The 27793-nt window shown below is 33.9% G+C and overlaps 1 protein-coding gene and 1 long non-coding RNA gene across 10 annotated transcripts; one reads left to right on the top strand and one right to left on the bottom strand.

Annotated features, from left to right (window-relative positions):
* Positions 1-641: 641 nt before the first annotated feature.
* On the bottom strand, positions 642-26188 carry LOC148605190 (uncharacterized). 6 transcript variants are annotated; one of them, XR_015915792.1, is made up of 6 exons: positions 26108-26187; positions 12191-12531; positions 8320-8355; positions 7486-7826; positions 3615-3650; positions 642-3121 (listed from the first exon to the last, which is right to left on the bottom strand). It is a non-coding gene; the product is annotated as an uncharacterized LOC148605190 (long non-coding RNA). The 6 variants fall into 6 exon arrangements; XR_015915791.1 differs by lacking the exon at positions 26108-26187 and adding an exon at positions 20245-20380; XR_015915793.1 differs by lacking the exon at positions 12191-12531 and having other exon boundaries at positions 26108-26188.
* On the top strand, positions 18660-27450 carry LOC148605189 (uncharacterized). 4 transcript variants are annotated; one of them, XM_088547944.1, is made up of 6 exons: positions 18660-18842; positions 19570-19771; positions 21295-21499; positions 22053-22163; positions 22892-23014; positions 26646-27450. In XM_088547944.1, exons 2-6 carry the CDS (start codon positions 19590-19592, stop codon positions 27405-27407), a joined length of 1383 nt encoding a protein of 460 aa, XP_088404070.1. In that variant the 5' UTR covers positions 18660-18842; positions 19570-19589; the 3' UTR covers positions 27408-27450. The 4 variants fall into 4 exon arrangements, with proteins under 4 accessions (XP_088404070.1, XP_088404069.1, XP_088404072.1 ...); XM_088547943.1 differs by lacking the exon at positions 18660-18842 and adding an exon at positions 18881-19038; XM_088547946.1 differs by lacking the exon at positions 18660-18842 and adding an exon at positions 19110-19130.
* The last annotated feature ends 343 nt before the right edge of the window (positions 27451-27793 follow it).

Genomic DNA, 27793 nt, shown 5'->3' with positions numbered 1-27793 from the left:
CTTATTATAAGGCCTACAAAAGTCTTGAAGGATTAAAGTTGTCAGACGACTCTGGTTTTTGGGGAAGCAACTATCCTAAGGAAAAAGGGATGATACATTGTCTTGTTCAAATCTTGATTGTCCAAGTTTTACATCTAAACGCATTTTTTTTTTTGTTCAAGCCGATTCCCATATAGTCCGGATTTTGCGTATTTGTTAAATGAACGCTAACACAACTCTGGTATTAATCCTAATGTCGCCGGAAATTATGCTCACCATTAGATTATGTTGGGCAAGGCGAAAATAAGTATAATTGCCAGTTGTCAACGATGATATCTAATTCTGCAATAAAGGACACGAATTATAAATGGAATGGAAACAATGAATAATATATGAAATATTCCGCCGTTAAATTGAAATATCAATTATTTTACAAAGATTATTACAATTGACTAACCTGCAATAAAGGATGTCGATAAGACAATCCACTCTGGTGAAAGTCGAAGTGCAGAATGACAATTTAATAAAAGAAAAGTAAAGTCCGTGCAGCGGGAACCTGTTAGCGGAGAGCGGTCCAGTCAACCGTCACATGATGATTACAATAACAATGATTATAATTATGAGATGAAGATGGAATGTATAGGAATAAACTCAAAAGTAAATAAGATAATAAACGAAAGTATATTTAGGTATTAAATAAATGTATAACAACCTAAATATAACAACCAAAAATATACCAAAATATATATAAATATTTATACTGTGACACTAATAATACAACATACATAGCATTTTATAAATGATATGCAGCTTGGTACTTTGACCAATTAAAGATATCAAATCTGAAACACTTGTTCACCCATTTGAACTAGTGCTGTTCTGAAGTAAGTGATAATAATTTGGTCATTTTTTTTATTAAGAAAGCAACAACATCCAGATACATGTATATGGTATATATAGTGCATCGCTCTGTTTTATATCAGACGCAACAAACAAACATTATAAAATAATCCGCAAATATTACATCCAATTTAAATTAAGGCGTACATGTGTTTGCTTGGAATAACTTTGTCATGAACTATATTGTAAATGTCAGTCTCTGTAAGAATCAGGCAGTTGGTAAAACATGGTATAAAAGAACCCATCATTTTGATGTCGTAATTTAACTATTTGCACCATAAAAATCAAGGAAATGAAGACAATATTTTCCATATCATATTGGTGCATCGAGTTTATTTCATAATTTCATAGAATTGTATTAAAAATGAACATTTCAATGGCAGATAACTCTGTTAAAAACACCATTTTGATCTATCTATCTTCAAATTTCCACACTCCGTCATTATACTGATTATTATGTGCCGTTTACATTTACTAACATTCTATTGAAAAAAAAATCTGAGCAAAATCAGTGATGCAGAGATCAAATAATGGTATTTTCAAACAGAAAGTATCCTTGAGTGACATTACATTGTCAAATTGGTGGAGTTTTGATGTGACTTTATTATGTTTCTGATTTTTTTTCCATTTTGCCCGATTCTTACAAACACCTATGCTAACAATATAAGTACTTTATCCATTAATTATTTATTTATTTTTCTTTTTTTTCTAATTAATAACAAGATCAGCTGTCGCTAGCGCAAACTATAAAATAAATCAATCTGCAATCGAAAAATAACCAGCACCAATGCAACTAAAACGTGCAATTTTCCAGTTGAATGAAAAATAAAATATTTTAAATTTTACACTGTGCCTAGGGAAATTTACATTGAATGAAAAAGTTGTATTTCCAATATCTAGATTGAGAAGTTAATGTTTTTGACAAAACAATTATAGACACCAAGACAATAGTTATTTTCAATTGCCCGGCTTTTTCCTTGATATTGTCATTTGTCATGTGAACTTGCCTTGTTTGCTTTTCCGTCATACAATTTCCTGAACTCGTTTGACTATCAGCTCGGTTATTTCATTCACGTAATTACCCTTTATTTCCCCAAATACTAAGCCAAGCATGGATAGTTCCTTTACAAGTCTGTTATCGGGCAATTCAATGTTCATGTATGATGCCCAGTTGTTTGCATATAATATATGGCATAAATTAAATCTTCCTTACTAAATTATGCAGTCATGTAACAAGGTGAAAAAAAATTTTTTTGATTGATTGATACAAGTATAATGTATGATGTTTAAATTGGAGCGACCCTGGAGATGAAAAGTGTTTTTTTATATAACAGTCCTCAAATTGCCCAATTAAGCATAATAATAACCGGGTTTTTAAAAGCGCGAATCTTTGCATTTCAATGGAAATTAAAACAATAAAATGAAGAAAGCTCTAAAAAGGTTCTCCCCAACTTGTCAGTGCAAAAACAACATGTTGCTTCTATCTGAAATTAATTCCTCATTCTTGGCATACTTATATTGGTACATGAACTAAGCATCGGTCAAAATATTATTTTGCAGTGATATGTAAAACAAATCAGTAATGGAGAAGTTGTGGACGAACAAACGCCACGATAACTAAATACTCCGCTCACAGCGAACAGCTTGCAGGTGTTACGGAAAATGACACTTCTACATGTACATGTAAGAATAATATTACACAAGGGAAATGCGCATGTATATGTGTAAAAAAGACATTTAAATATCATCCAGTTAGTGTTTTACTGCTATTTGCATTAATTCACATCCTTACGTATCCAACCATATTGGCCACTTTTCTTCCAAATACACAGCCTCCAATAAACGAACATACCCATCCAATAGAGAAGAGTGCTAATAACAATTCTTCTTTATGACAGCTTTTGATAACGGATAAAACAGAAAAAACTGTACAAGTGCCTGCTGTTGCTAGAAAAATTAGTAGGAAAATGGCTTTGCAGAGACTCGGTATTCCACAATTGGTGCACAAGAATGGTCCGACTAATAGGAAGGCAAAGGCAGCTCCTATTGGAAAAGCTACAATTCGAGTATGTTCATTGCCGTCTGTACAATACTTGCTTTGTGTCAGCTCAGCGGCAAAGATGAAAATAATACCTAGTGACAGCCATAAGATGAAGCATGTCCATTTACACGTGTCCTGTCCACAGTTGCACTTGAAATTCTGGTTACGAGGCATGGAAGAAAATATTTATACGTCGAGTATCTGAAAAAGTTACGACGAAATTAAAAGTTATAACGTACGTCACTAAAATGGGATATGCAGCCAAACCTGTCTAACCCAAACCCTTGATAAAGGGGTAAACTGTGTAAATGGAACGTCTTCCTTAGTCACTTCACATCAATTACATATTATGTACAATATTTATTTTTAATTCTAAAAATCGAACACATCTTTATCGTTCAAATCTCTCAATCCAAACGAAGCAAGATTTAGACAGTTTTTACTGTATCAAGTACTTATATTCTAATAACCAGGCAAAATGTGCATAAGGTGTGACCCTGCAACGAAAAAACGCAGAGACATTATGATTATATTAATCGAGTATTTATACCTGATAACCTCCAGAAATTACCATCAAAGTTGTTGTAAAATTTGCCTTTTTAAGATATTGATAGGTCTAATTTAGTTCAAATACACTAGCTAGGGAAAAAAGCAACTCTTTGTTTAGGTCTCATTTGAAGTCAAATGAACTCACTGTATGTGGTTATATTCAGAGCGGGTCCTGGGTTTTCTGAAAAAGAAACGTAATTGCAAGAATCAGTATTAAAAAGGAAACCAGGATATGACGTGTTTAATGAATGAATATAATAAATTGCCATATTCAATACAATACTTAGTAGATTACGATTGTTTTGTTTTTCCTTTGAAAAAGGGGGAGGGGGCGTACGCCCATAACACACTCACCCGGCCCCCCCTGATATAACAAAATACTGTCTAGTATGTCCTTGATTAAGTCGTTATAAAAATGTATTATACATGTAAACTCGTAATTAATGGTTTTGTAAACACTGAACCTCATCATTGATCACTTAATCAAAGTTTTGTGCAATTAAAACGTGTACTTGAACTGAAAATTTTTGTATATAGTAGCTGGTTTTATAGACTAAATTGATTTTTGAAAAGTACTAATTCTGCTTTCACTTTCACTATTGTAATCATTTTGCAAGAAAAGTATGCATAACTGGCATTATAGCAGAAGTTTCCATATACAAAACATGTACATTTTACAGTAGTAAGGCCCTTCCCGCATTAATTTGCCTCTGAAAGCAGCCTAAATTTTGTGGATAAGCATATTATACTCATGAGAGTGAGGAGTACCATTTCAAATTAACCCATTGTACTTGGACATGTTACCTCAAGGCGATATCATATGGTTACTTTATTCCTGTTTTAAACACCGAATCTAGTAACACATATTTGAAAATAGGTACAGTGATGATGATGATTGGGGGTTTTTACGGTCTTGACTATCCTAACGGATCTCGCACGACCGCCCCTTACGGATATTCTGTTAGTAAATATCTGTTAATAGTTGGAGGTAGCGGAGCCCAGCCTTCAGGGTACCCGACCGAAGAACTCAGTCAGAGTATGTCCTACTAGCGGCTGGGCTGCTCTGTTGACACTCTGGCCTACTCCCAGACCCCACGTGGATCCGAGAGCATTTCCCCATTCTAACTGTTTGGGAGTACGTCAACGTGAAGTGTAACACATACATGTAAACTAGGGATCATAAAATTCAAATTTGTAAACATTTTTTTATATAATCAAGTCATCCGTTTTAGGCCTTCAAGCATAATCTGGAAACACAAACACAAAATAAAAAAATACCTGTTATAACTTGAAAAAAAACAATCTACGCAACATACCTTTGATAAAGGACATATCATAATAAGAACGGAAATGCGTAGTGCGCATACTCACAACATACCTAGTTTGCTATCAAATTGAAGGGGGAGCTGGTGTAATAGTTTAAGGTTGGATATTATTATATCTTATCACCAATCTATTGAATCAGGCAAAATTTATTTAAAAAAATAATCTTAATAAACACTAAAAAACACACAATTTTGACAATGTAGGCACGCTTTACTGAAGACGAACTGACAGTTTGTTCACCTTCGAAGTGTTAGATTATGGAGGCATTTAAATTAAGCACCTGAACCTCAAACTGAAGATGGGTGGTCAATTGCAGTTGCGCCCTCTATGCAAAACAGAACAAGGATACATGTATGGAACTCTGCATGTATTATATTTATGGATATCAAGATGGATAAATATGAAAACAAGGGTGAAGAGTTTGTAAAATATATTAGTACATGTACATGCAAAATATCAGAATGGCTGCTACATGTAGTAGATGTTACCATAGTAGTTCACGTTTCGTCTCAAGATAGTCTGGTACTCACTGTTTTTGGGCTGCAATTTAGTATACGGTGAAACCTGTCAAACAGAACCCCTTCTGGAATGTAGAATTTGTTCGCGTTATCCGGAAACGAAATACCGTCACTGTGTATAAATTAACTCAAACGAAGGGACTTCATGGAATTTATGGTTAAGACTGGCTTTTAGTTTATTTGGGGTTTGGTATAGACAAGTTTATTTGGGGTTTGGTATAGACAAGTTTCATTTGGGATTTGGTGTAGACAAGTTTATTTGGGGTTTGGTATAGACAAGTTTCATTTTAATAGAGCTTTGGTTACTTAATATGTCTGCCAGCAAACACCGATCTGCATTCGAGTAAAAAATATGTGTATATAGGGCAGAACAATGTCTAAATATCATAAATAAATTATGATGTTAGACCTCAACGATCATGCCAGAATTAAGACCCTTTTTTGGAAAGAAGTGAGAATTTGTATGCTTAATTTAAATTAAGAAAATAGTAACAGAAACTCTGGTGCAATGTACATGCCTCTAACGGTGAAAGGGACAAATCACTATGACCTCCGTTTTATCTCCCTTTCACCGGTTGTTGCCCTTATATGTAAGACATAAACAAGAAATATAAAACAAATTTTTAGTTTTCAATGCGCCAGAGCTTCTAATAAGAGTCCACTTCATTGGTCATAGAAGAGAACATTAAGATGTGTCAGTTTTACCTTCTGAAAACATTTAGACAAGACTTAAAAGCAATAAATACATTCCTTTCTTTCTTCAATATGAGAAGAAAGGAATACATTCTAAGAAACGACAATTTAGCAAAAAAACAAACAAACAAACAACAACTGTTAATGAAACATAAAATAAAAATAAAATAAAATAAAACAAAATAAAATAAAACTCGCATTAAACAAGCCCCTCGAGTACAATTAAAACCATTTCGTTTGGCCAATGTGCACTGGTAGGATAAGATATAATGTAGAGTCAGCAAAATCTATGTTATCGTACGATAGTAACTGTAACTTAATGCATGTATACGTACAAATATCTTCCATAATTACAGTAAAACATTGTAAAAATATGAATGAATATGCATTGATCATGAATTCAGATCGAGAAAAATAACACGAGAAAAAAAAGCATATAAATGAGTAGAAAAACGCACATCAATTCTAAAACAATATTTTGTACAAAAAAGATGCCATTGTGCAAACTTTTATTGTACATCTTGCAGATAGAACTGTAAACTTGTCTAGCAAAATATAAAAAAAATTACATTTGAAACATGAAACATACATGTAGCAGTAAAGTTGGGAGTTTCCAGGAGGAAGTTTTGGAGTAAAACTCCCTTCTTTGTTTGATTTTTTATATTTAGCGCATTTATTATTGTTACTTTTTAGGAGGTCTTCTTTCTGGAGCATTGGCGTCAAATGTTTAGGCTATATGCATAACCTTACTTTACAACTTAAAGTGATAAAACAAAATGTTGGAACAGTTTTGCATCATTTATGAACATGTTACTAGATATGGTACAATGTACATGTAAGTCAACGTACGGATTTAAGACTGAAGTTTTAAATTCGCACGTATCTAACCGCATTAGACAACATTCTTCCGATCACACATAAAACATGAGACCCAAAACCGCTTTGAATACGAAATTATTTGTGACAATACTTTGATATGTAACTTAATACATGTATGAAATTTAAAGCCATATTTTGGGGATATCAAAATGGGCTTACAACTTAAAAGTATAAAGTGTCAGTCCCTGTAATTTGACTATTTGCACCATGAGAATCAAGTTAAAACAGACGAGATTTTTCATATCATGCTGGACCAATCCATAATAAATTTGAAGTGCAAATTTCATATACAATCTGTTCAACAGGTATATCATAAAGGTGCAACGACCGGATGGCAAAATAAGATTGGTTAATAATGGTCTAAACTAAAACTAAAAGTCGATTTTGTGGGTTTTTATATGCGTGTATATGTATCACCACCTGACTGACGTTTATACAGACAGCTACTTAATTTTCTAATTGTGATATAATATTGTGCATTCTTATAATTTAGCAAGTTATCATTTTGAGTATCGGTAGTGTTTGAATTAAATCTCAACTGGAAAAACATGTACATGTATAACGTATAGACTTGATCGAAATCAACTAATCTCTTCTTACGTGTATGTAGATTTGTAATTTTCAGAATAGTAAATGCTACATATATCTCTAGGCACATTTTATAAGTTATAAGGAGTTCCCAATGGCTGTGTTTTCCTGGTAATGTCTTTTCTTTTCCCCAAAGGTAAAGTGAGAGAGACAAAGAGGAATCAGGCTATTCTTCGAGTCTGTTCATTTTCGTCTGTACAATACTTGTCTTGTGTAAGGTCAGCAGCAACGATGAAGATAATACCTAGTGACAGCCATAAGATGAAGCATGTCCATTTACACGTGTCCTGTCCACAGTTGCACTTGAAATTCTGGTTACGAGGCATGGAAGAAAATATTTATACGTCGAGTATCTGAAAAAGTTACGACGAAATTAAAAGTTATAACGTACGTCACTAAAATGGGATATGCAGCCAAACCTGTCTAACCCAAACCCTTGATAAAGGGGTAAACTGTGTAAATGGAACGTCTTCCTTAGTCACTTCACATCAATTACATATTATGTACAATATTTATTTTTAATTCTAAAAATCGAACACATCTTTATCGTTCAAATCTCTCAATCCAAACGAAGCAAGATTTAGACAGTTTTTACTGTATCAAGTACTTATATTCTAATAACCAGGCAAAATGTGCATAAGGTGTGACCCTGCAACGAAAAAACGCAGAGACATTATGATTATATTAATCGAGTATTTATACCTGATAACCTCCAGAAATTACCATCAAAGTTGTTGTAAAATTTGCCTTTTTAAGATATTGATAGGTCTAATTTAGTTCAAATACACTAGCTAGGGAAAAAAGCAACTCTTTGTTTAGGTCTCATTTGAAGTCAAATGAACTCACTGTATGTGGTTATATTCAGAGCGGGTCCTGGGTTTTCTGAAAAAGAAACGTAATTGCAAGAATCAGTATTAAAAAGGAAACCAGGATATGACGTGTTTAATGAATGAATATAATAAATTGCCATATTCAATACAATACTTAGTAGATTACGATTGTTTTGTTTTTCCTTTGAAAAAGGGGGAGGGGGCGTACGCCCATAACACACTCACCCGGCCCCCCCTGATATAACAAAATACTGTCTAGTATGTCCTTGATTAAGTCGTTATAAAAATGTATTATACATGTAAACTCGTAATTAATGGTTTTGTAAACACTGAACCTCATCATTGATCACTTAATCAAAGTTTTGTGCAATTAAAACGTGTACTTGAACTGAAAATTTTTGTATATAGTAGCTGGTTTTATAGACTAAATTGATTTTTGAAAAGTACTAATTCTGCTTTCACTTTCACTATTGTAATCATTTTGCAAGAAAAGTATGCATAACTGGCATTATAGCAGAAGTTTCCATATACAAAACATGTACATTTTACAGTAGTAAGGCCCTTCCCGCATTAATTTGCCTCTGAAAGCAGCCTAAATTTTGTGGATAAGCATATTATACTCATGAGAGTGAGGAGTACCATTTCAAATTAACCCATTGTACTTGGACATGTTACCTCAAGGCGATATCATATGGTTACTTTATTCCTGTTTTAAACACCGAATCTAGTAACACATATTTGAAAATAGGTACAGTGATGATGATGATTGGGGGTTTTTACGGTCTTGACTATCCTAACGGATCTCGCACGACCGCCCCTTACGGATATTCTGTTAGTAAATATCTGTTAATAGTTGGAGGTAGCGGAGCCCAGCCTTCAGGGTACCCGACCGAAGAACTCAGTCAGAGTATGTCCTACTAGCGGCTGGGCTGCTCTGTTGACACTCTGGCCTACTCCCAGACCCCACGTGGATCCGAGAGCATTTCCCCATTCTAACTGTTTGGGAGTACGTCAACGTGAAGTGTAACACATACATGTAAACTAGGGATCATAAAATTCAAATTTGTAAACATTTTTTTATATAATCAAGTCATCCGTTTTAGGCCTTCAAGCATAATCTGGAAACACAAACACAAAATAAAAAAATACCTGTTATAACTTGAAAAAAAACAATCTACGCAACATACCTTTGATAAAGGACATATCATAATAAGAACGGAAATGCGTAGTGCGCATACTCACAACATACCTAGTTTGCTATCAAATTGAAGGGGGAGCTGGTGTAATAGTTTAAGGTTGGATATTATTATATCTTATCACCAATCTATTGAATCAGGCAAAATTTATTTAAAAAAATAATCTTAATAAACACTAAAAAACACACAATTTTGACAATGTAGGCACGCTTTACTGAAGACGAACTGACAGTTTGTTCACCTTCGAAGTGTTAGATTATGGAGGCATTTAAATTAAGCACCTGAACCTCAAACTGAAGATGGGTGGTCAATTGCAGTTGCGCCCTCTATGCAAAACAGAACAAGGATACATGTATGGAACTCTGCATGTATTATATTTATGGATATCAAGATGGATAAATATGAAAACAAGGGTGAAGAGTTTGTAAAATATATTAGTACATGTACATGCAAAATATCAGAATGGCTGCTACATGTAGTAGATGTTACCATAGTAGTTCACGTTTCGTCTCAAGATAGTCTGGTACTCACTGTTTTTGGGCTGCAATTTAGTATACGGTGAAACCTGTCAAACAGAACCCCTTCTGGAATGTAGAATTTGTTCGCGTTATCCGGAAACGAAATACCGTCACTGTGTATAAATTAACTCAAACGAAGGGACTTCATGGAATTTATGGTTAAGACTGGCTTTTAGTTTATACGGGGTTTGGTATAGACAAGTTTATTTGGGGTTTGGTATAGACAAGTTTCATTTGGGATTTGGTGTAGACAAGTTTATTTGGGGTTTGGTATAGACAAGTTTCATTTTAATAGAGCTTTGGTTACTTAATATGTCTGCCAGCAAACACCGATCTGCATTCGAGTAAAAAATATGTGTATATAGGGCAGAACAATGTCTAAATATCATAAATAAATTATGATGTTAGACCTCAACGATCATGCCAGAATTAAGACCCTTTTTTGGAAAGAAGTGAGAATTTGTATGCTTAATTTAAATTAAGAAAATAGTAACAGAAACTCTGGTGCAATGTACATGCCTCTAACGGTGAAAGGGACAAATCACTATGACCTCCGTTTTATCTCCCTTTCACCGGTTGTTGCCCTTATATGTAAGACATAAACAAGAAATATAAAACAAATTTTTAGTTTTCAATGCGCCAGAGCTTCTAATAAGAGTCCACTTCATTGGTCATAGAAGAGAACATTAAGATGTGTCAGTTTTACCTTCTGAAAACATTTAGACAAGACTTAAAAGCAATAAATACATTCCTTTCTTTCTTCAATATGAGAAGAAAGGAATACATTCTAAGAAACGACAATTTAGCAAAAAAACAAACAAACAAACAACAACTGTTAATGAAACATAAAATAAAAATAAAATAAAATAAAACAAAATAAAATAAAACTCGCATTAAACAAGCCCCTCGAGTACAATTAAAACCATTTCGTTTGGCCAATGTGCACTGGTAGGATAAGATATAATGTAGAGTCAGCAAAATCTATGTTATCGTACGATAGTAACTGTAACTTAATGCATGTATACGTACAAATATCTTCCATAATTACAGTAAAACATTGTAAAAATATGAATGAATATGCATTGATCATGAATTCAGATCGAGAAAAATAACACGAGAAAAAAAAGCATATAAATGAGTAGAAAAACGCACATCAATTCTAAAACAATATTTTGTACAAAAAAGATGCCATTGTGCAAACTTTTATTGTACATCTTGCAGATAGAACTGTAAACTTGTCTAGCAAAATATAAAAAAAATTACATTTGAAACATGAAACATACATGTAGCAGTAAAGTTGGGAGTTTCCAGGAGGAAGTTTTGGAGTAAAACTCCCTTCTTTGTTTGATTTTTTATATTTAGCGCATTTATTATTGTTACTTTTTAGGAGGTCTTCTTTCTGGAGCATTGGCGTCAAATGTTTAGGCTATATGCATAACCTTACTTTACAACTTAAAGTGATAAAACAAAATGTTGGAACAGTTTTGCATCATTTATGAACATGTTACTAGATATGGTACAATGTACATGTAAGTCAACGTACGGATTTAAGACTGAAGTTTTAAATTCGCACGTATCTAACCGCATTAGACAACATTCTTCCGATCACACATAAAACATGAGACCCAAAACCGCTTTGAATACGAAATTATTTGTGACAATACTTTGATATGTAACTTAATACATGTATGAAATTTAAAGCCATATTTTGGGGATATCAAAATGGGCTTACAACTTAAAAGTATAAAGTGTCAGTCCCTGTAATTTGACTATTTGCACCATGAGAATCAAGTTAAAACAGACGAGATTTTTCATATCATGCTGGACCAATCCATAATAAATTTGAAGTGCAAATTTCATATACAATCTGTTCAACAGGTATATCATAAAGGTGCAACGACCGGATGGCAAAATAAGATTGGTTAATAATGGTCTAAACTAAAACTAAAAGTCGATTTTGTGGGTTTTTATATGCGTGTATATGTATCACCACCTGACTGACGTTTATACAGACAGCTACTTAATTTTCTAATTGTGATATAATATTGTGCATTCTTATAATTTAGCAAGTTATCATTTTGAGTATCGGTAGTGTTTGAATTAAATCTCAACTGGAAAAACATGTACATGTATAACGTATAGACTTGATCGAAATCAACTAATCTCTTCTTACGTGTATGTAGATTTGTAATTTTCAGAATAGTAAATGCTACATATATCTCTAGGCACATTTTATAAGTTATAAGGAGTTCCCAATGGCTGTGTTTTCCTGGTAATGTCTTTTCTTTTCCCCAAAGGTAAAGTGAGAGAGACAAAGAGGAATCAGGCTATTCTTCGAGTCTGTTCATTTTCGTCTGTACAATACTTGTCTTGTGTAAGGTCAGCAGCAACGATGAAGATAATACCTAGTGACAGCCATCAGATGAAGCATGTCCATTTACAACGTGTCTTTTTCACAGTTGCACTTGAAACTAAGGTTACGATACATTGAAGAAATGTTTAGAAGCCGAATGTCTGAAATAATTAAGATTGAATTAAAACTTAAAGCATGTGCGTCCCTTAAAGGACAATAAAACCTGTCTAAATCAAACACTTGATAAACGGGTAACCAGTGTAAAAGAAACATTTTTCTTAGTCCCTTCACATTAATTACATGAACAATATCTTTTTTTAAAATTCTGTAAATCAAAGACAATGCATTTACCGATCAAATCTCTCAATCCAAAAGGAGTTTGGCTTAGACAGTTTTCACTGTATCAATATCTAATAAGTTGCTTACTAGGGAAAAAACAACTCCTTGTTCCGTTCTCATATGCAAGAAAAAAATACTCGCTAAAGAGGATATGCCCACGTTATATTATCGTGTTTGCCCTTGTATTCTATTATTAGATTAAGCCATTATAAAAATGTATTACACACGTATAAATCATCATATAACACAGTATTACTGTTTCTGTAAATACTGAACCCGAACACATAATTGAAGCCTTGTGCCATTAAAAAGTTCAATTGTACTAAAAATATTTTTAATTAGTAACTGATAATTGATTGGCAAGAACAGTTTGCATTCATATATTACAATTTCAAATGATTAGCAACTACTACGCGGTTTCATAGAGAAACTAGATTGATTTTTGAATTTTTACCAGTGATTCTGCTTTCACTTTCACTTTTGTATTTTAACACGCAGACAATTTGCAGAATTCCCCATGTACATTTTACAGTAGTACGCCACTCCCCCACATTTGCCCCTGAAAGCAGCCTAAATTTTGTGGATAAGCATGTTATATACTTATGAGAGTGAAGAATACAATTTAAAAAATAAGGTACATAGTACTAAGACATGTTACTTCTGGAGGATATCATATGTTTATTTTATTCAAATTGAGAACACACATAATACATACACATGAAAAAATATCACTTTATCAATCAAATGAAATTATCTAATATTACGGGTTTCTATATAAATTGAAAGTGGAACATTTTACATTTTGCTTTTTCTTTCTCAGGGCATTGAGATATAAAATTAAGGAACATCTACAGAATGTAAGAAAGATTGTTATAAAAAAATTATGTTTATTTTTTAAATATTATTCATGGTATTGTAATTTTGAAAAAAATGGATCTTATTCTCTGTTAAAAAATATCTCGCTTTGCCTTCTAAGAGGAACAATTAAATTAGAAATGGAACTCATCTTTGACACAGCTATTACAAATTGGGCATATTCTTTCTGCGCTAGGGATTTGAAAATATCTTCAACTTTCAATTATAAAGTGGGGAGGACATGTTCTGAGTTTGTAAATCATGCATTAATCTATCATATTACATGATTTTTCTACATATGTTGGTCTTTCGTCCAAATTGCATATTCGAGGAAAAAAGCTAGTTTGGAGTTATCATCAATATTTGCGCTTTGTGTTTGAATACATATATCATAAATTATTTTCAATGTTAATCTGGCAAGCTCTGCTTCACATGCAACATTTGATGCCTTACAGTGAACCCAAAAGGAGCTCTTTCAATTTGAATCATGCAGGTAAATTGTAGTTGCATGTCACCAATTTTACGTCCATTTAAAATACGTAGACCTGGCTTTATGCAAAAACTACTTAATAATTTATCACATTTGGTAAGTGTTTTGGAGTCTTTGTAGTTACTTTGTCATAACTTGATCTTTTATATAGTTATTATTTTCAATTGGAATGATACTGGAGTAATTATTTGTAATTAAATTCGGTTTTAATATAAATCATGCATTAAAGTCCCCTTAAAAACATTAAATGTCAAAATTTATTTCATTTTGTTACATCTTTTGAATGGTGGTCAAAAACTGATATGTATCTAGAATTTTCTGGAGAAATGTACACCGTGGCTAAGTAAATATATTTTCTTAAGTTATACAAGCGTTTAATTTAATCCGAATGATATCAGGATGACTATTGGGTATTTATGTACACCCCCCCCTAAATATAATTTGGTGTTTAACAAAAATGCAAATGCCACTAGAATTTTTGTTTTGTTTCTACTACTACGAGCTGCTTTGTGAACGTTTGGTATATAAATGTCATTTATTTGACCATATTTCAACCGAACTTACAATATGAAACTTAGAAATACTTTGTACAAAGTGAGGATCATACTTCCTTTATTACAAGCAGCGGATATTAAAACAAAACTTCTCTTATGTTGGTATTTCAAACAAGACTAAAACAAGTACTATCTTTAAAAAAAAAAGATAGCCGATGCAGTAAAATGTGTTTGTGTTTGTTTGTGTTTGTTTTGTTTGTTTTGTTTTGTTTTGTTTTTGTTTTTGTTTTGTTTTTTTCTTGTTTACTTACGATTTTCATCTGGAAATAACGCATGGCACGCAATTTCAATTTTCTTTTTCGAACCCCACTAAGTTATCAGTATTTGGCCAATTTGGAAACAGAATTTTGATCAGGTGACTTGCGTTTCTATGGACGAGCGTCTTTAAGGTCAAAGGGTAAAAGCGAAACTATACCGACTGCGTCGAAAAAACATGAATCTTAGCTAAGTTTGTACATGAATAGAGTCATCTAAATAAAATATATGTTTGAAGGGGAAACAAAGAGAGTGAAACTTAATCATGGATATAACATGTACATATATAATGTCATGATAATGAAATACAATGTAGATAAAAGATAAGACTTAATTAGTCTTACGGAAACAAAAAATGATAAATGTTAAATGCACAGGTACATGTATTTATATGTAAATTGTATTATATCTATAAATAACCAAACACTGAGATTTTGAAACACAAATCAGATTTTCAAAAAACAAAAACATTTTGTAATGACGTTTGGTGTGGCATAGGACATATAATACAGTTCACCATTAACTCGATGTGGATCCTGAAAAATCCGAAAGATCTTTTGGAGACAATCAGTTCAAGACTATTATCTGAATATAATAGCATTTAAACCTATGATTTTCACCACACTGTATACTTCTATTCCCCATACTCAGTTAAAATCCCGACTTACAAACCTTATACATTTTATATAACGTTGTTTTTCCATTTAAAATGTTACACCTAAATACAAATATATAGTTCTTGGTAGAGATTCCTCATACTTTGTAAGAAATAATTCCAAATCATCTCGCAAAAATACAGAGGAAAATGTTAACAAAATGTTCGAATTTTTAATCGACAATATATTTGTCCAATGTGGTGGACGTGTTTTTCAACACACGGTCGGCATTCCAATTGGAAAAAATTGTGCTCCTTTACTTGCTGACCTATTCCTTCACTCTTATGAGGCTGACTTATAGCTGATCTGATTCGAAAGAAAGAATCGTTTGGCTAGATCCTTTAGTCTCAGTTACCGTTATATAGATGATTATTTTTAAAAATCCTAATTTTGGGGTCTGGATACATCGATTCTACCCAAAAAGAACTTGAAATAGAGGATACTATAGACACTGTAAAGTCAGCCTCATATCTTGACCTACATTTAGAAGTCGATGGAAAAGGAAAACTATTGATCATACTTTACGCCAAACGTGATGACATTTCATTCAGAATTGCCAACTTTCCTTTCATCTGTGGCAACATCCTTTCAGCACCTGCGTATGGAGTGTTCATATCACAACTCATACATTATGCCAGAGCTTGCCGAAACTACGCAGACGTTTTGTGTCGCGCTAGAACAAATTGGCTTCTGGAACAGGGTTATGTTGCTACAAGATAGAAGTCATCACTACAGAAGTTTTGTGGTCGTCATCATGAACTCGTGGATCGTTATGGTGTACCCATCTGCACTTTTCCTCGTTTGTCTACCACGGACTTGACTTTTTATGAGCAACTCGGTGGGTGTTTCTAGACAAACAGAGGATGCTTATTCTACCAGTGCACCTAGTATATATTCCCAGTTTTTAGTGGAGTCCGAGTTGCTCATTTGCTTTTGTTTGTTTGTATGATTTTAGTTACTCTATGTTCTTTTTTGTGTATGTCTGTTTTCCTTGTCTGGTCTTTGTCACTAGATTACATTCTTTTGATTACTGTTATAACCTTGGTTGCCTTGAATACTCTTTTGTTTTCAATGATAGTTGGGTCTCCGGTTTGGTCGAATACGTTCTGTTTTTTTCCGATTCTCTACCTCGTGTAGGCGGTTGGCAATGTTTTGAATATCCTTAAAATATGCAGCACGACATTCAACGCGTTTTAGTTTGGTAATTATTGAAATGTCACAGTTAATTCTGATCACTGATCTTTCTTTCATCGGCATAGTTTTCTCTTTTCCATTACTGTAGCGTTTGTTTCTTGTTGCAGAAGTTACATTGCTTGTTTTTCCACCAATCTATGTGTGTGGATAGGCTTTTCTAGGATTGTTTATTGTTACTAATGTCACTATTATTCAATATGTCCTCGAGCGTCTTCCCAGTTACGCAATCATCGTACTTTGCTGGGGTCGGCCTTGGTCTTCTTCCTCGTTGCATATGGTTTTGTGTTTGTTTACAATTCGGTAAAAATAGTAATAAATATTATGGGCATCAGTACCTTTTTATTTACTTATTTTTATCAGTCCGTGTCTTTTATGTCAATAGTAATGGTTTTTCTTCAAATAATCTGAGCTGGTAAAATTTGATGGACGTCGCCATCTTGGGCCGCAAATTAATAATAAGTTAAAAATCTTCCGATTTTGAACAAGCCTCTTTAATAATCAAGAAACACAAGCACTTTAACAGTTTTTTAAACTCTTCTTGGCTTACACTGCTTGACCAATTTAAACCAAACTTGGTATGTATGTTTATAGGGTATCCTGCATAAAACAAATGTGGTAATTTTTATCCGTCGAAAGACATGACCGCCGTTACTGAAAATAAAACACAGGAGTGAGAAAGTAGTTTTCGCATATATCTTTACCTTTAGAAAGGGAGGAAGGACGGGTGAAAGGAAGGAAGGACGGACGGACGGACAGACATCCCTATCACTATATACATGTATACCCACTTATAAGGGTTATAGATATAACACTGAAGACATAGGAAAAATCATTACTTGTAAGTCTGAAAGCTATAATCGAAAAATAATACTTGTTGCAGTGAATGAAAAAAAAGTATTTGGAAATTGGAAATAAATATTTTCAATTGCCAATCATAGTTGTTTTTTATCAGTATCCACATGTACCCCGAGGAAAATTCTCCTCTGGGTATATATGTACATGTGTTCATATTGAAATCTAGTTATTGATAGAAACGAGGGCATGTGCTATGTAGAGGTAGCGTAAGAAAAAAAATGTTAGTTCTAAGTTCAAAATAAAACTGCTAAAAAATTATTTCTGGTTTTACTAAGACAGCGACAATTTATGCCCGTAAATCCGGGAGGGGGCGGCTTGGATTTAATGTCAGGCAATATTTGTATTCACTGAATGGTTAAAGAAATATTAAAATTGAGACGAATTTTAAATAGCATTTAAGGGTGTCTATTTGCATCTTAATCAGAACATATGGCATTTGCATAGAACCTATTCAAAATTCGTAATTTGTGATAATCCATCATTGGTTATATTCTTTTTTGCTTATCTTGAAATTTTAATCTCCTAGTCTCGGTTTCCATTCTCCTTCTTTACTTTTGAATATTATGGAGTCGGTATCACAGTACAAAGTTCTTCCAAGAAGCTGAATTTCAGTCGAGCCTGAGATGTGGTATATGCAGCAATGACCACATTTGTCCTATGGGATGTTTCAACAAACTCTCCTTTAAACTTCCATCGCATTTCCGCCATTTCATTAGTCACAAAGTTGATCCCACTTACGTCAATCTGATCGCTGGTTAACATGTCGAAGTACTCAGCCGGTTCTGTTACGTATTTTGTTTGACACATGTTCGATCGCTCTCCGAATTTTCCCAAGAAGCTTTTCAATATGAGTTTTGCCAAGTTTCTCATACCGGGATTTTTATTTATATTCTTGTACTCGAGCCAAATTCTCTCTTTTTCGTGGTAATCTTTGACGTATCTTTCTTTGTAGCTTAATTCTGGCTAGCATGCAATATCTAATTAAATTAACAAAATTTAATGTTCAAATAAGATCCCTCTTACTATTTGTCACTGCCACCGGCAATTAAGGCACATTGTATTGTCCCATTGACCCCCCTTTTTTGTTAGGCCAATATCATCAAACCTTACCGGTTATCGGGTGTAAATGACCATCTTCTAACTGTTTACCGATACACTCGTTTAAATTTATGACACCTTGCAACTATGTTGTAACAGTATGTTTTTGTTCCATTATCAAAAAGTACATGTCTATAACATGACGGCTAATTATTGACACACATTCTTTAATAATGGTAGTTATACATATTTAAAGAGATTAAGACATGTGAAATCAGATAGGATTGTTTTTATTTTAAATCTTTTGTGTTTATGGCCCAGATATAATTATTTTTGTTTACAATACACATTACGATATGGATACAAGCTTTTAGCCTTATTTAGCTGACGTGATATATTTCTGTTGAAATGAATGTTTTAATGCCATGACAGGTAAGCGAACTTTGAAAATCGAAAGTAAACACTAATGAAATATGATTATGTAATGTAAAAGGGGAAGTAAAAAATGCTACAATGTCGTACGTGTATGTTGATTTGTTAAAAACTTACTTTTGTTTCTTTACATGTATATACCACTAAAGTTTTGCATTTCTGGAGAAACGCAAACAAATAAACTCACTGACAAACAAAATACCAAGCACAGCAACCCAAAACGTACAACGAATATAATTCCGTACGCGAGAATTTTGAGATTGAGTGTGTATGCACTGAGTCTGTTAGTTTAACAACTTAAAATGACCCTTTTATGGATGAAATTTTATTCCCAAATAGTTTCCGTGGTGATGAGGTCTGTACGTTTTTATTGGCTAAGAAGTCTGGCGTATGTTAATATACACGTTGTATTTGCAAGGAAATAAAACATTACTGAAAGTAAATATTGTAAATAAATCGGTATTTTACTAAATGTTTCGACAATGTTTGGGATTTCCGGTGTTTGGTAAGTCGATTTTCACTCTATTTTAGACACAATGAAATATTGAGATATGGCGAAACTATTGAAGAGACTACGGAGCGGGAGTAAAGAAAATCTAAAGGCAAGACTAGAAGAATTAGAGCGGAAGCTGCTAACACAAGAAGAATGGTACACAAGGCTGGAAAGAAAAAATAAGGACCTATGTGAGGAAAATTTAATCCTCAAAAGAGAAAAAGATGAACTATTACGAAGGTTCGTAACTTCATTATATAATTGTATATAAGTGTTACTATGTACTATAAACATGTATCATCTGATGCTTACATATCATATATTAGCTTTTCTCGGTAGTGACATGTACATGCAGTTACATTTGTATACATGTGCACGTGTAATTACAAAAATATACATGCGCAGTATGCACGGGAAAATACACAGTCAAGGAAAATTGATAAAAAAGAATGGCGACTGTCGTCCTTTGTAGTAACATGCGCATGCTGTATATCATTTACATTTACATGTACTTATGTATGAATTACATGATCAAACATTTACCATAACGATGATTCATGCATCCATCCATGTTTATATGGTATAGATCTTTTTATTTTGTGAGGAGGCTATAGGATTGCCAAATGTCGGCCAGAATATTTTTTATTCCAGTTTCTGGCTAAATTGTTTGACATATACAGAGTATTCACCTTATAAAACCAAATGGTCCCTACCTTGATCACTAATAACTGTGTCCGACTAGGGTATGTAAATCTCGTTCTAGTTTCATTTTCTTTACCGGAATTTCCGACGTAGACTGTACTGAAAACCAAAAACTGATCTGCATTTTATTGTTTACTTCCGGGTACTCGAAACACTGTATTACAATGTAAAATATTCTATTTTTTCTTTCTACCTTTATCATGCAGAAATAGATATTTGTCATCTTTTATCGGTATTTTTTTATACAAAAAAATGTTTTGCATTTAACACTGAACTCAACGCTCTCTAAATGACAAATCTCAATGCTTTTGAATGGTAGACTAGGACCCATTCTCGTGAAATCACGGGGTCACATGACGAGACTTACATATCCTATTTAAGGGATGCATAGAAACAGAATAAGAACATCACTCTTCACGTTGACGTACTCCCAAACAGTTAGAGTGGGGGATCTGGGAGTAGGCCAGAGCGTCAACAGAGAAGCCCAGCCGCTAGTAGGACATACTCAGACTGAGTTCTTCGGTCGGGTATCCCGAAGGCTGGGCTCCGCTACCTCCAACTACTAACATACATTTACTAACAGAATCCCCGCAAGGGACGGTCGTGCGAGATCTGTAAGTATAGTCAAGACCGTAAAAACCCCCAATCATCATCATAATAAGAAAACTACAGCTTTAAAACGATTTGAAAAAAATATTATCAAATGAGCACTGATGTAATCAAATTATACAATGATGCATTTCATACCGGTCCAGCGGTACATGTAGGTTCATAAACATGTACATGCAGAGAGTAAGACGTACATGCACCTACAGTGGTCCATATATTATCATGTATTCATATACGTTACACGCGCACAACACCTGATAAAATATATACTGGCGCGAACACTTTTGTCAAGACTAGAAATTATAACTTAATCATGAAACCCCTGTAATCACAGAGATACAAGTACATGTACACGTACATGTACTTTTAACTTTTTAAACTATTTTATAGTACAACTGTTCTCTCTTAGCATGTACATTTGTACCTCATGGACTACAAAAATGTATTCAAAGGTTGAGCAAAGCTGCTGGTGACCAACTCACTAGAGGCAATGCAGTAATAGCCGACCTGAGTGACGAGAACAGACCAACAAAGTTAGGAGAGAAATGGACCTCCCTGTATACTGACGAATGGGCCGATGCCTATGAAGAACTTAGAAATGACGCTCATAAAAACCAACCTAGGATCATAGAGAAACAACTTATAGACATAGTCAATGTAAGTGTAATATACATGTAGCTGTAATAGTCAGACACAATATTTGCGATAATATAATAAGCGAAAAAAAAAAAAAAAAAACAGGTACACTTTGCAACTGCGTGTTGATCTCCATTCGTGGTAGGTACTTAACCTTTCCTCAAAATACAAAATGTATGACTGATTACTCTGCCACCTAACATGCCAGTGCATTAATATATAGACATATATCATGCACAGCTAGGATCATTGATTGATTGTTGGGGTTTAACGTCCGAGCAGCAATATCACAGCTATATTCAGACGATGAACATGAAATGGGTGATAAAATGAACAAGATGTAAATTAGGTCGCTACCTCAGCGGGATTTGAACTCCTTCTTTGCTATGACATCTTTGGCAACACCGCCTGCACTAAGTCAATTTATCAAAACATATAAAAAAAATCAGTCATCATAGTTTCAAAGCTATTTGAAGATTTGCCTTGTCTTTTGTACATAAAACAATTATCAAACTCTTACGATCGTCTAGATCATGAACTTCAAAATTATTGTTATTATCATATTATGTTTTAGCTGTGCTACAGGAAATGCCATGAGATTGCTGAAGATCAACTCCAGAAGGCCAGATTTTCTCTCAATGGATTTGAACACTATATAACTAACGATTCACCGGATAGAAATAGGGTAAAGTTTAGTTGCTTACTCAAAAAATGAACCTTGTAAGGTACAAAATGGTGGACCAATTTCTCATGTATGCACTTACATGTGCACTGCTACAAAAAAACATGTACATGTAAAAAGCTACCGAAGACATGTTGCATTTTACACAAGAGAATTGGGAAATTTAAGACAATATCCATGTGGACAGTGCATTTAACACTTGTCAAACAATATTTAATGGTTAGACTATTAGAAGCAAGTATCTGTCTTTGTAAGAATCATGCAAATTTCTTTCGAAAAATAGCCACATAATGGTATTTTCATTTTTAAAGTACATGTAAGTAAGCTCTAGGCAATGTATTGGTAATGCTTTGTTGACCTGATTTGAATCTATTCATTACAAAATGCTGTCAAACTAAGTTATTTCCCCCTTTAATAAGTATACCATAATTATATATTTCCTCCAATAGAAGAAAACATGTACTACTAGTAGTACATGAGACTTTTTCACTAATATGTATAATGTAAATGAAGGGGTCCAGAAAAATGCAAAAATACTAGTTTTAATCAGATTAACGAATCCGATGGAATAGATATCTGACTCTTTCTTTCAATTGAATTATTGTATAAACAGTATTTACTTTGCTTTTTATTGTATGAGAATTATTTCAGTTACGTGCACTTGCACATATTTATATTCTATTTAGTATTATGCTACAGTTGTTACTTTTTCCTTGTTTACACTTTTGTAGACAATGATATCGCCGACTTCAACGAGACCGACACGATTAGGCGAAATGTTTATAGACGAAGTAATCAATAATTACAAAATTAGAAGGAAACACGACACAGATTGGATACAGGCCGTCACAAAGGTAGGTGTGAAACGACACAGATTGGATACAGGCCGTCACAAAGGTAGGTGTGAAACGACACAGATTGGATACAGGCCGTCACAAAGGTAGGTGTGAAACGACACAGATTGGTTATACAAGCCGTCACAAAGGTAGGTGTGAAACGACACAGATTGGATACAGGCCGTCACAAAGGTAGGTGTGAAACGACACAGATTGGATACAGGCCGTCACAAAGGTAGGTGTGAAACGACACAGATTGGATACAGGCCGTCACAAAGGTAGGTGTGAAACGACACAGATTGGTTATACAAGCCGTCACAAAGGTAGGTGTGAAACGACACAGATTGGTTATACAGGCCGTCACAAAGGTAGGTGTGGAACGACACAGATTGGTTATACAGGCCGTCACAAAGGTAGGTGTGGAACGACACAGATTGGTTATACAGGCCGTCACAAAGGTAGGTGTGAAACGACACAGATTGGTTATACAGGCCGTCACAAAGGTAGGTACGAATACGAATACGATTATTTATTTATATGTCATCAGACACATAAATGTGCAACATGGCACATAATACAATGTATATACAATCATTAAATTCAGTCACATGAATAAACAAAGAATAAAATTCATTAACTAGATAAAGTATACATGTATAAACATACAGATATTAAAATTAAAACAATTTGCATACGTTATTTACAAAGTGAGAAATATTATTAAAAGTTCAGTATGACAAAGGGAGAGCAAACCTTTTATTTTGTATTGAGAGAGAAATCGTTGGTAGTAAAAAGAAATATATTTTTCCCTCAAAAGTATAACATTTTGATCTTGACACAAAAAATTAATAGTGAAATTCATCCGCGACACCATCAAAACATAATTTAAACATATACAGAACGACACAGATTGGGAATACAGGCCGTCACAAAGGTAAGACAGTACGAAACGACACAGATTGTATATACAGGCCGCCACAATGATGAGTACGAAACGACACAGTTTGGATATACAGGCCGTCACAAAGGTGAGTACAAACGACACAAATTAGGAATACGGGTCGTCACAAAGGTGAGTTCGAAACGACACAGATTGGATATACAGACCGTCACAAAGGTAAGTACGAAACGACACAGATTGGATATACAGACCGTCACAAAGGTGAGTACAAAACGACACATTTTGGAATTACAGATCGACACAAAGGTAAGTACGAAAAGACACAGAATGGATATACAGGCCGTCACAAGGGTAACACTACAGGTCTTTGATAAATTCTTTCTGACATAGAATATTAAAAGTAAATGTATTGCATAAAGTAGTATTCAGGGGTAGATCGAGGATTGTAGTTTTATTTTTTTTGGGGGGAGGGGGCGCAGTTACATTTTTTTAGGTTGAGTCTTTGAAATATTCTTCAGGAGTGAGTGCAATGTAGATATCTTTTGTGGTAAAATTAGAGAGAAATTAAAGTTTTAACCTAAAACCGCCTAAATGTCAACCCATGTTTGCAAACTTTAGGGCGGGGGGGGGGGCACGCCCGCTACGCCCCGCCTGAATCCGCCCCTGGTATTTCCCTCAACCATTTAACCGTCAGTACATTAGTTAATATCATGTCTTGGAAGGATGCATAAGCGTACACCTTCATACATGTAGAAAATGCTTTATCAAGTACACATGTAAGAAAATCCTTGTGACGAGACCAAATTCCGTATTTTCCTTATGTAACCATGGAATTGATACAAGATCATATAAACCCGATATGTATCAAAAATGAAGTGGAATCGGAACTTGAATACAACAGTGAAAAACTGAAAAAGAGTTTTATTGTAATTTACACGTCTGATTAACTCTTCGAACAATAGTTCAGCTAAGGTCAAAAGCTAGGACATTTATTACCGCTTCTTCATATTGTATTCTACATTCACAAAGTATCAGGAATGTTTACTTCACTCACAACACAAACAAAAAAAATGCTGTTACGGCCATATTTTGCTAACAACAGAAGTGTAAACATCAAATGATAAAATAAATGTACAGATTTACATGAACGGATTTTTGTTCGGAAATGCAATTATGCAGTAGCCTAAATATATTTTTGTCTAATGCAGTGCAAGCTAGCAATAATTTGTGACAGATTGCAAGATAATATTTGAATGAACATTTTAATATACATGTATTCTGCTTCTTGGTGTTGGTATTTAGCTGCTTCATAGCACAGAATACCTCAACTTATCTAAATTTAAAGAAATGACATTTTTTTCAAGAAAATTACTGCTAGCTTATACTGCATAATAATTTACGAACATGACTATATGAATTTCAGACTACAAATCTAGTTTCTGACTGCTGTTGATTTATTCTAAAATATGTTTAAATTTTTGTTGTTAATATTATATAAAAGTCATTTAACATTTCCTAAGTTTGATTTGTGCTTGTGTTTTAAACACAGTCATATAAAGATGCATTTAGCAATGTTTTAGTGCTAAATTTAATGTATTATTAAAACTACATGTATGCATTAAGGGATGTCCTACATGTAGATACTGACTGTAGCTCACACTGCATAATAATTTAGGAACATGACTATATGAATTTCAGACTTCAAATCTAGTTTCTGACTGCTGTTGATTTATTCTAAAATATGTTGTTTAAATTTTTGTTGTTAATATTATATGGAAGTCATTAAACTTTTTTCCTAAGTTTGATTTGTGCTTGTGTTTTAAACACAGTCATATAAAGATGCGTTTAGCAATGTTTAAGTGCTAAATTTAATGTATTTTTAAAACTATGCATTAAGGGATGTCCTAGATACTGACTGTAGCTTAAGCAGTATCTAGGTCATCCCTTAATGCATGTTTTATGCTTAATTAACCATAAAACATTATAATCATAAACATAAAGCATAAACACTTATCGCTGATAAAAATACATGTACTGTACATGTAGCTTTATATACAGGCCTATTAATTTACTCAAGGATTTATATACGCCTTGATTTACTGCACATCGGTAAACAAAGAAATATAATTACAACTTCACACAGAAAACCGTTCATATAAATCAAGAAATCAATGAAAACAATATGAAGATGAAACGAAATATTTACTAACCTGTGATTTGCTCAAAATGGCACGAAAATAACGCACACATATCAAATTAATCTTTGTTTACAATGCACGTTGCGTACAGTTTAAAAGGGGGGAGTTATGATATAGATCGTAAACATTATTCTGTTATGATTACGTAAAAGGGACCCAAACAGAAAATAAATGTGCATGTATAATTATTGTATATACATGTACATACATATTATATGTCACATGAACGTTTTGTTTCTTTTAAGTATAGAGAAAAAAATAGTGATTAACCACTACGCATAAACCAGATAAAAGTCTAAGGCTTGAGGGCTTTTTTGGGGCAAAGTTGTATTAAGACTTTATATCCTATAATGTCTCGACCATTTACAGGCTCGGTCTTTGTTCATGAATCCTGATACATTTATACATCGCATATATATTGTCACTCCACAATGGCTGGAGATGGTTCCATTATTTTCCAACTACATGTCTATATTTTCTGTTACATAACACGAATTTATTGTATGTATTTGTTTACTAAATTCAATTTTTTAGTGTCTTTACATTACAGAAATTGGTGTATATGTTGTCACAAAAGGGCATCCACCTACCCCAGGTGATAAAATTCACAGGGAAATGCGCTGAGCTGTGTTGGTTCATGTGCGTAAGCGATCCTCCCCTTGTTCTTGAGTATGAAAATCTCGAAGGAAAACCGATTGATCGCAGCATATTTAATTTATACGACAGAACCGGAAGTGTGGCGGAATATGTAGTCTGGCCTGCTTTGCTTTTGCATAAAAATGGACCAATTTTGGCGAAAGGAACAATTCAAGCGGTACAATCATTTACGCCGCGTCAAACTACAACCATGATGCCGTCAATTGGTGAGAATAAAATAAGGGTCATAAACAAACCAGAAAGAGGTTCCATGTCTCATAGATATCAAGATCAAAGAGCACATTCCTCCCGAATTCCAGAAAAGCAGCATACGTCTATAAAACTTGACAGAACAAGTAAGAGTTCGGGTAATGCAAGGGTGCCCCAACGACAGGGCGTTATATACTACAACGAGAGAGCTCAAATGATTCTGAGTGATAGAATGCCTCAAGTTCCGCCAGAAAGAAGTCCGTATAGTTACAACTATGCTAATACAAGAGAGATAACTGTAAATCAAACTCCAAGATCACGCATTTCAAATTTTGATGGACATGTTTTGATTGGTAGAAACAAAACATCAATGGCCGTTCCGCATGCACAGAAGCCTGACTTCAATAGAGCTATGTATCATGGTGGAACACAGAAGATAATTGTCGCAAATCAGACATCAGTATGAAAATAGTTTTGTTATATTTTTCATATAAATATTCAATTATGTTTTTCTCATTACTATGAATCTATACTCGTCTTGTGAACGTGTTCAATTCGACTTTACAGCTGAGATCATTTCTAACCTCTCTTGGGAACTCTCAGGAGAACCGGCTCTAGAACAGTTCTGGTAGAGCCAGCTTTACGGGAACAGCTCTACTTACTATCAGAGCCGGCTCTCCTAGAACTATCAGAAGTGCAGGCTCTGGAACTGTCCGAGAACAGTTCTAAATCTGTCAAAGAACTGTTTTTTACTGATACTTGTAGGACAGTTTCGTGAGAGGTTAAAAGTTTAAACTGATCTGTACATATTACATTGTACATGTACATACATGCCAATTACCAATCTGCATA

This window comes from Perna viridis, chromosome 10 (assembly GCF_037379345.1).
Source record: "Perna viridis isolate PV_CMFRI_1.1 ecotype Kerala chromosome 10, ASM3737934v1, whole genome shotgun sequence".
Classification (NCBI taxonomy): Eukaryota; Metazoa; Mollusca; class Bivalvia; order Mytilida; family Mytilidae; genus Perna; species Perna viridis.
This window is presented reverse-complemented; position numbering and strand designations above follow the sequence as displayed.

Coding starts and splice junctions, on each gene's coding strand:
- LOC148605189 (XM_088547944.1), top strand. CDS start 19,590: ATGGCGAAACTATTGAAGAGACTACGGAGCGGGAGTAAAGAAAATCTA. Junction 19,772..21,294: donor AAAGATGAACTATTACGAAG/GTTCGTAACTTC, acceptor ATGTATTCAAAG/GTTGAGCAAAGCTGCTGGTG. Junction 23,015..26,645: donor GGATACAGGCCGTCACAAAG/GTAGGTGTGAAA, acceptor TTTACATTACAG/AAATTGGTGTATATGTTGTC.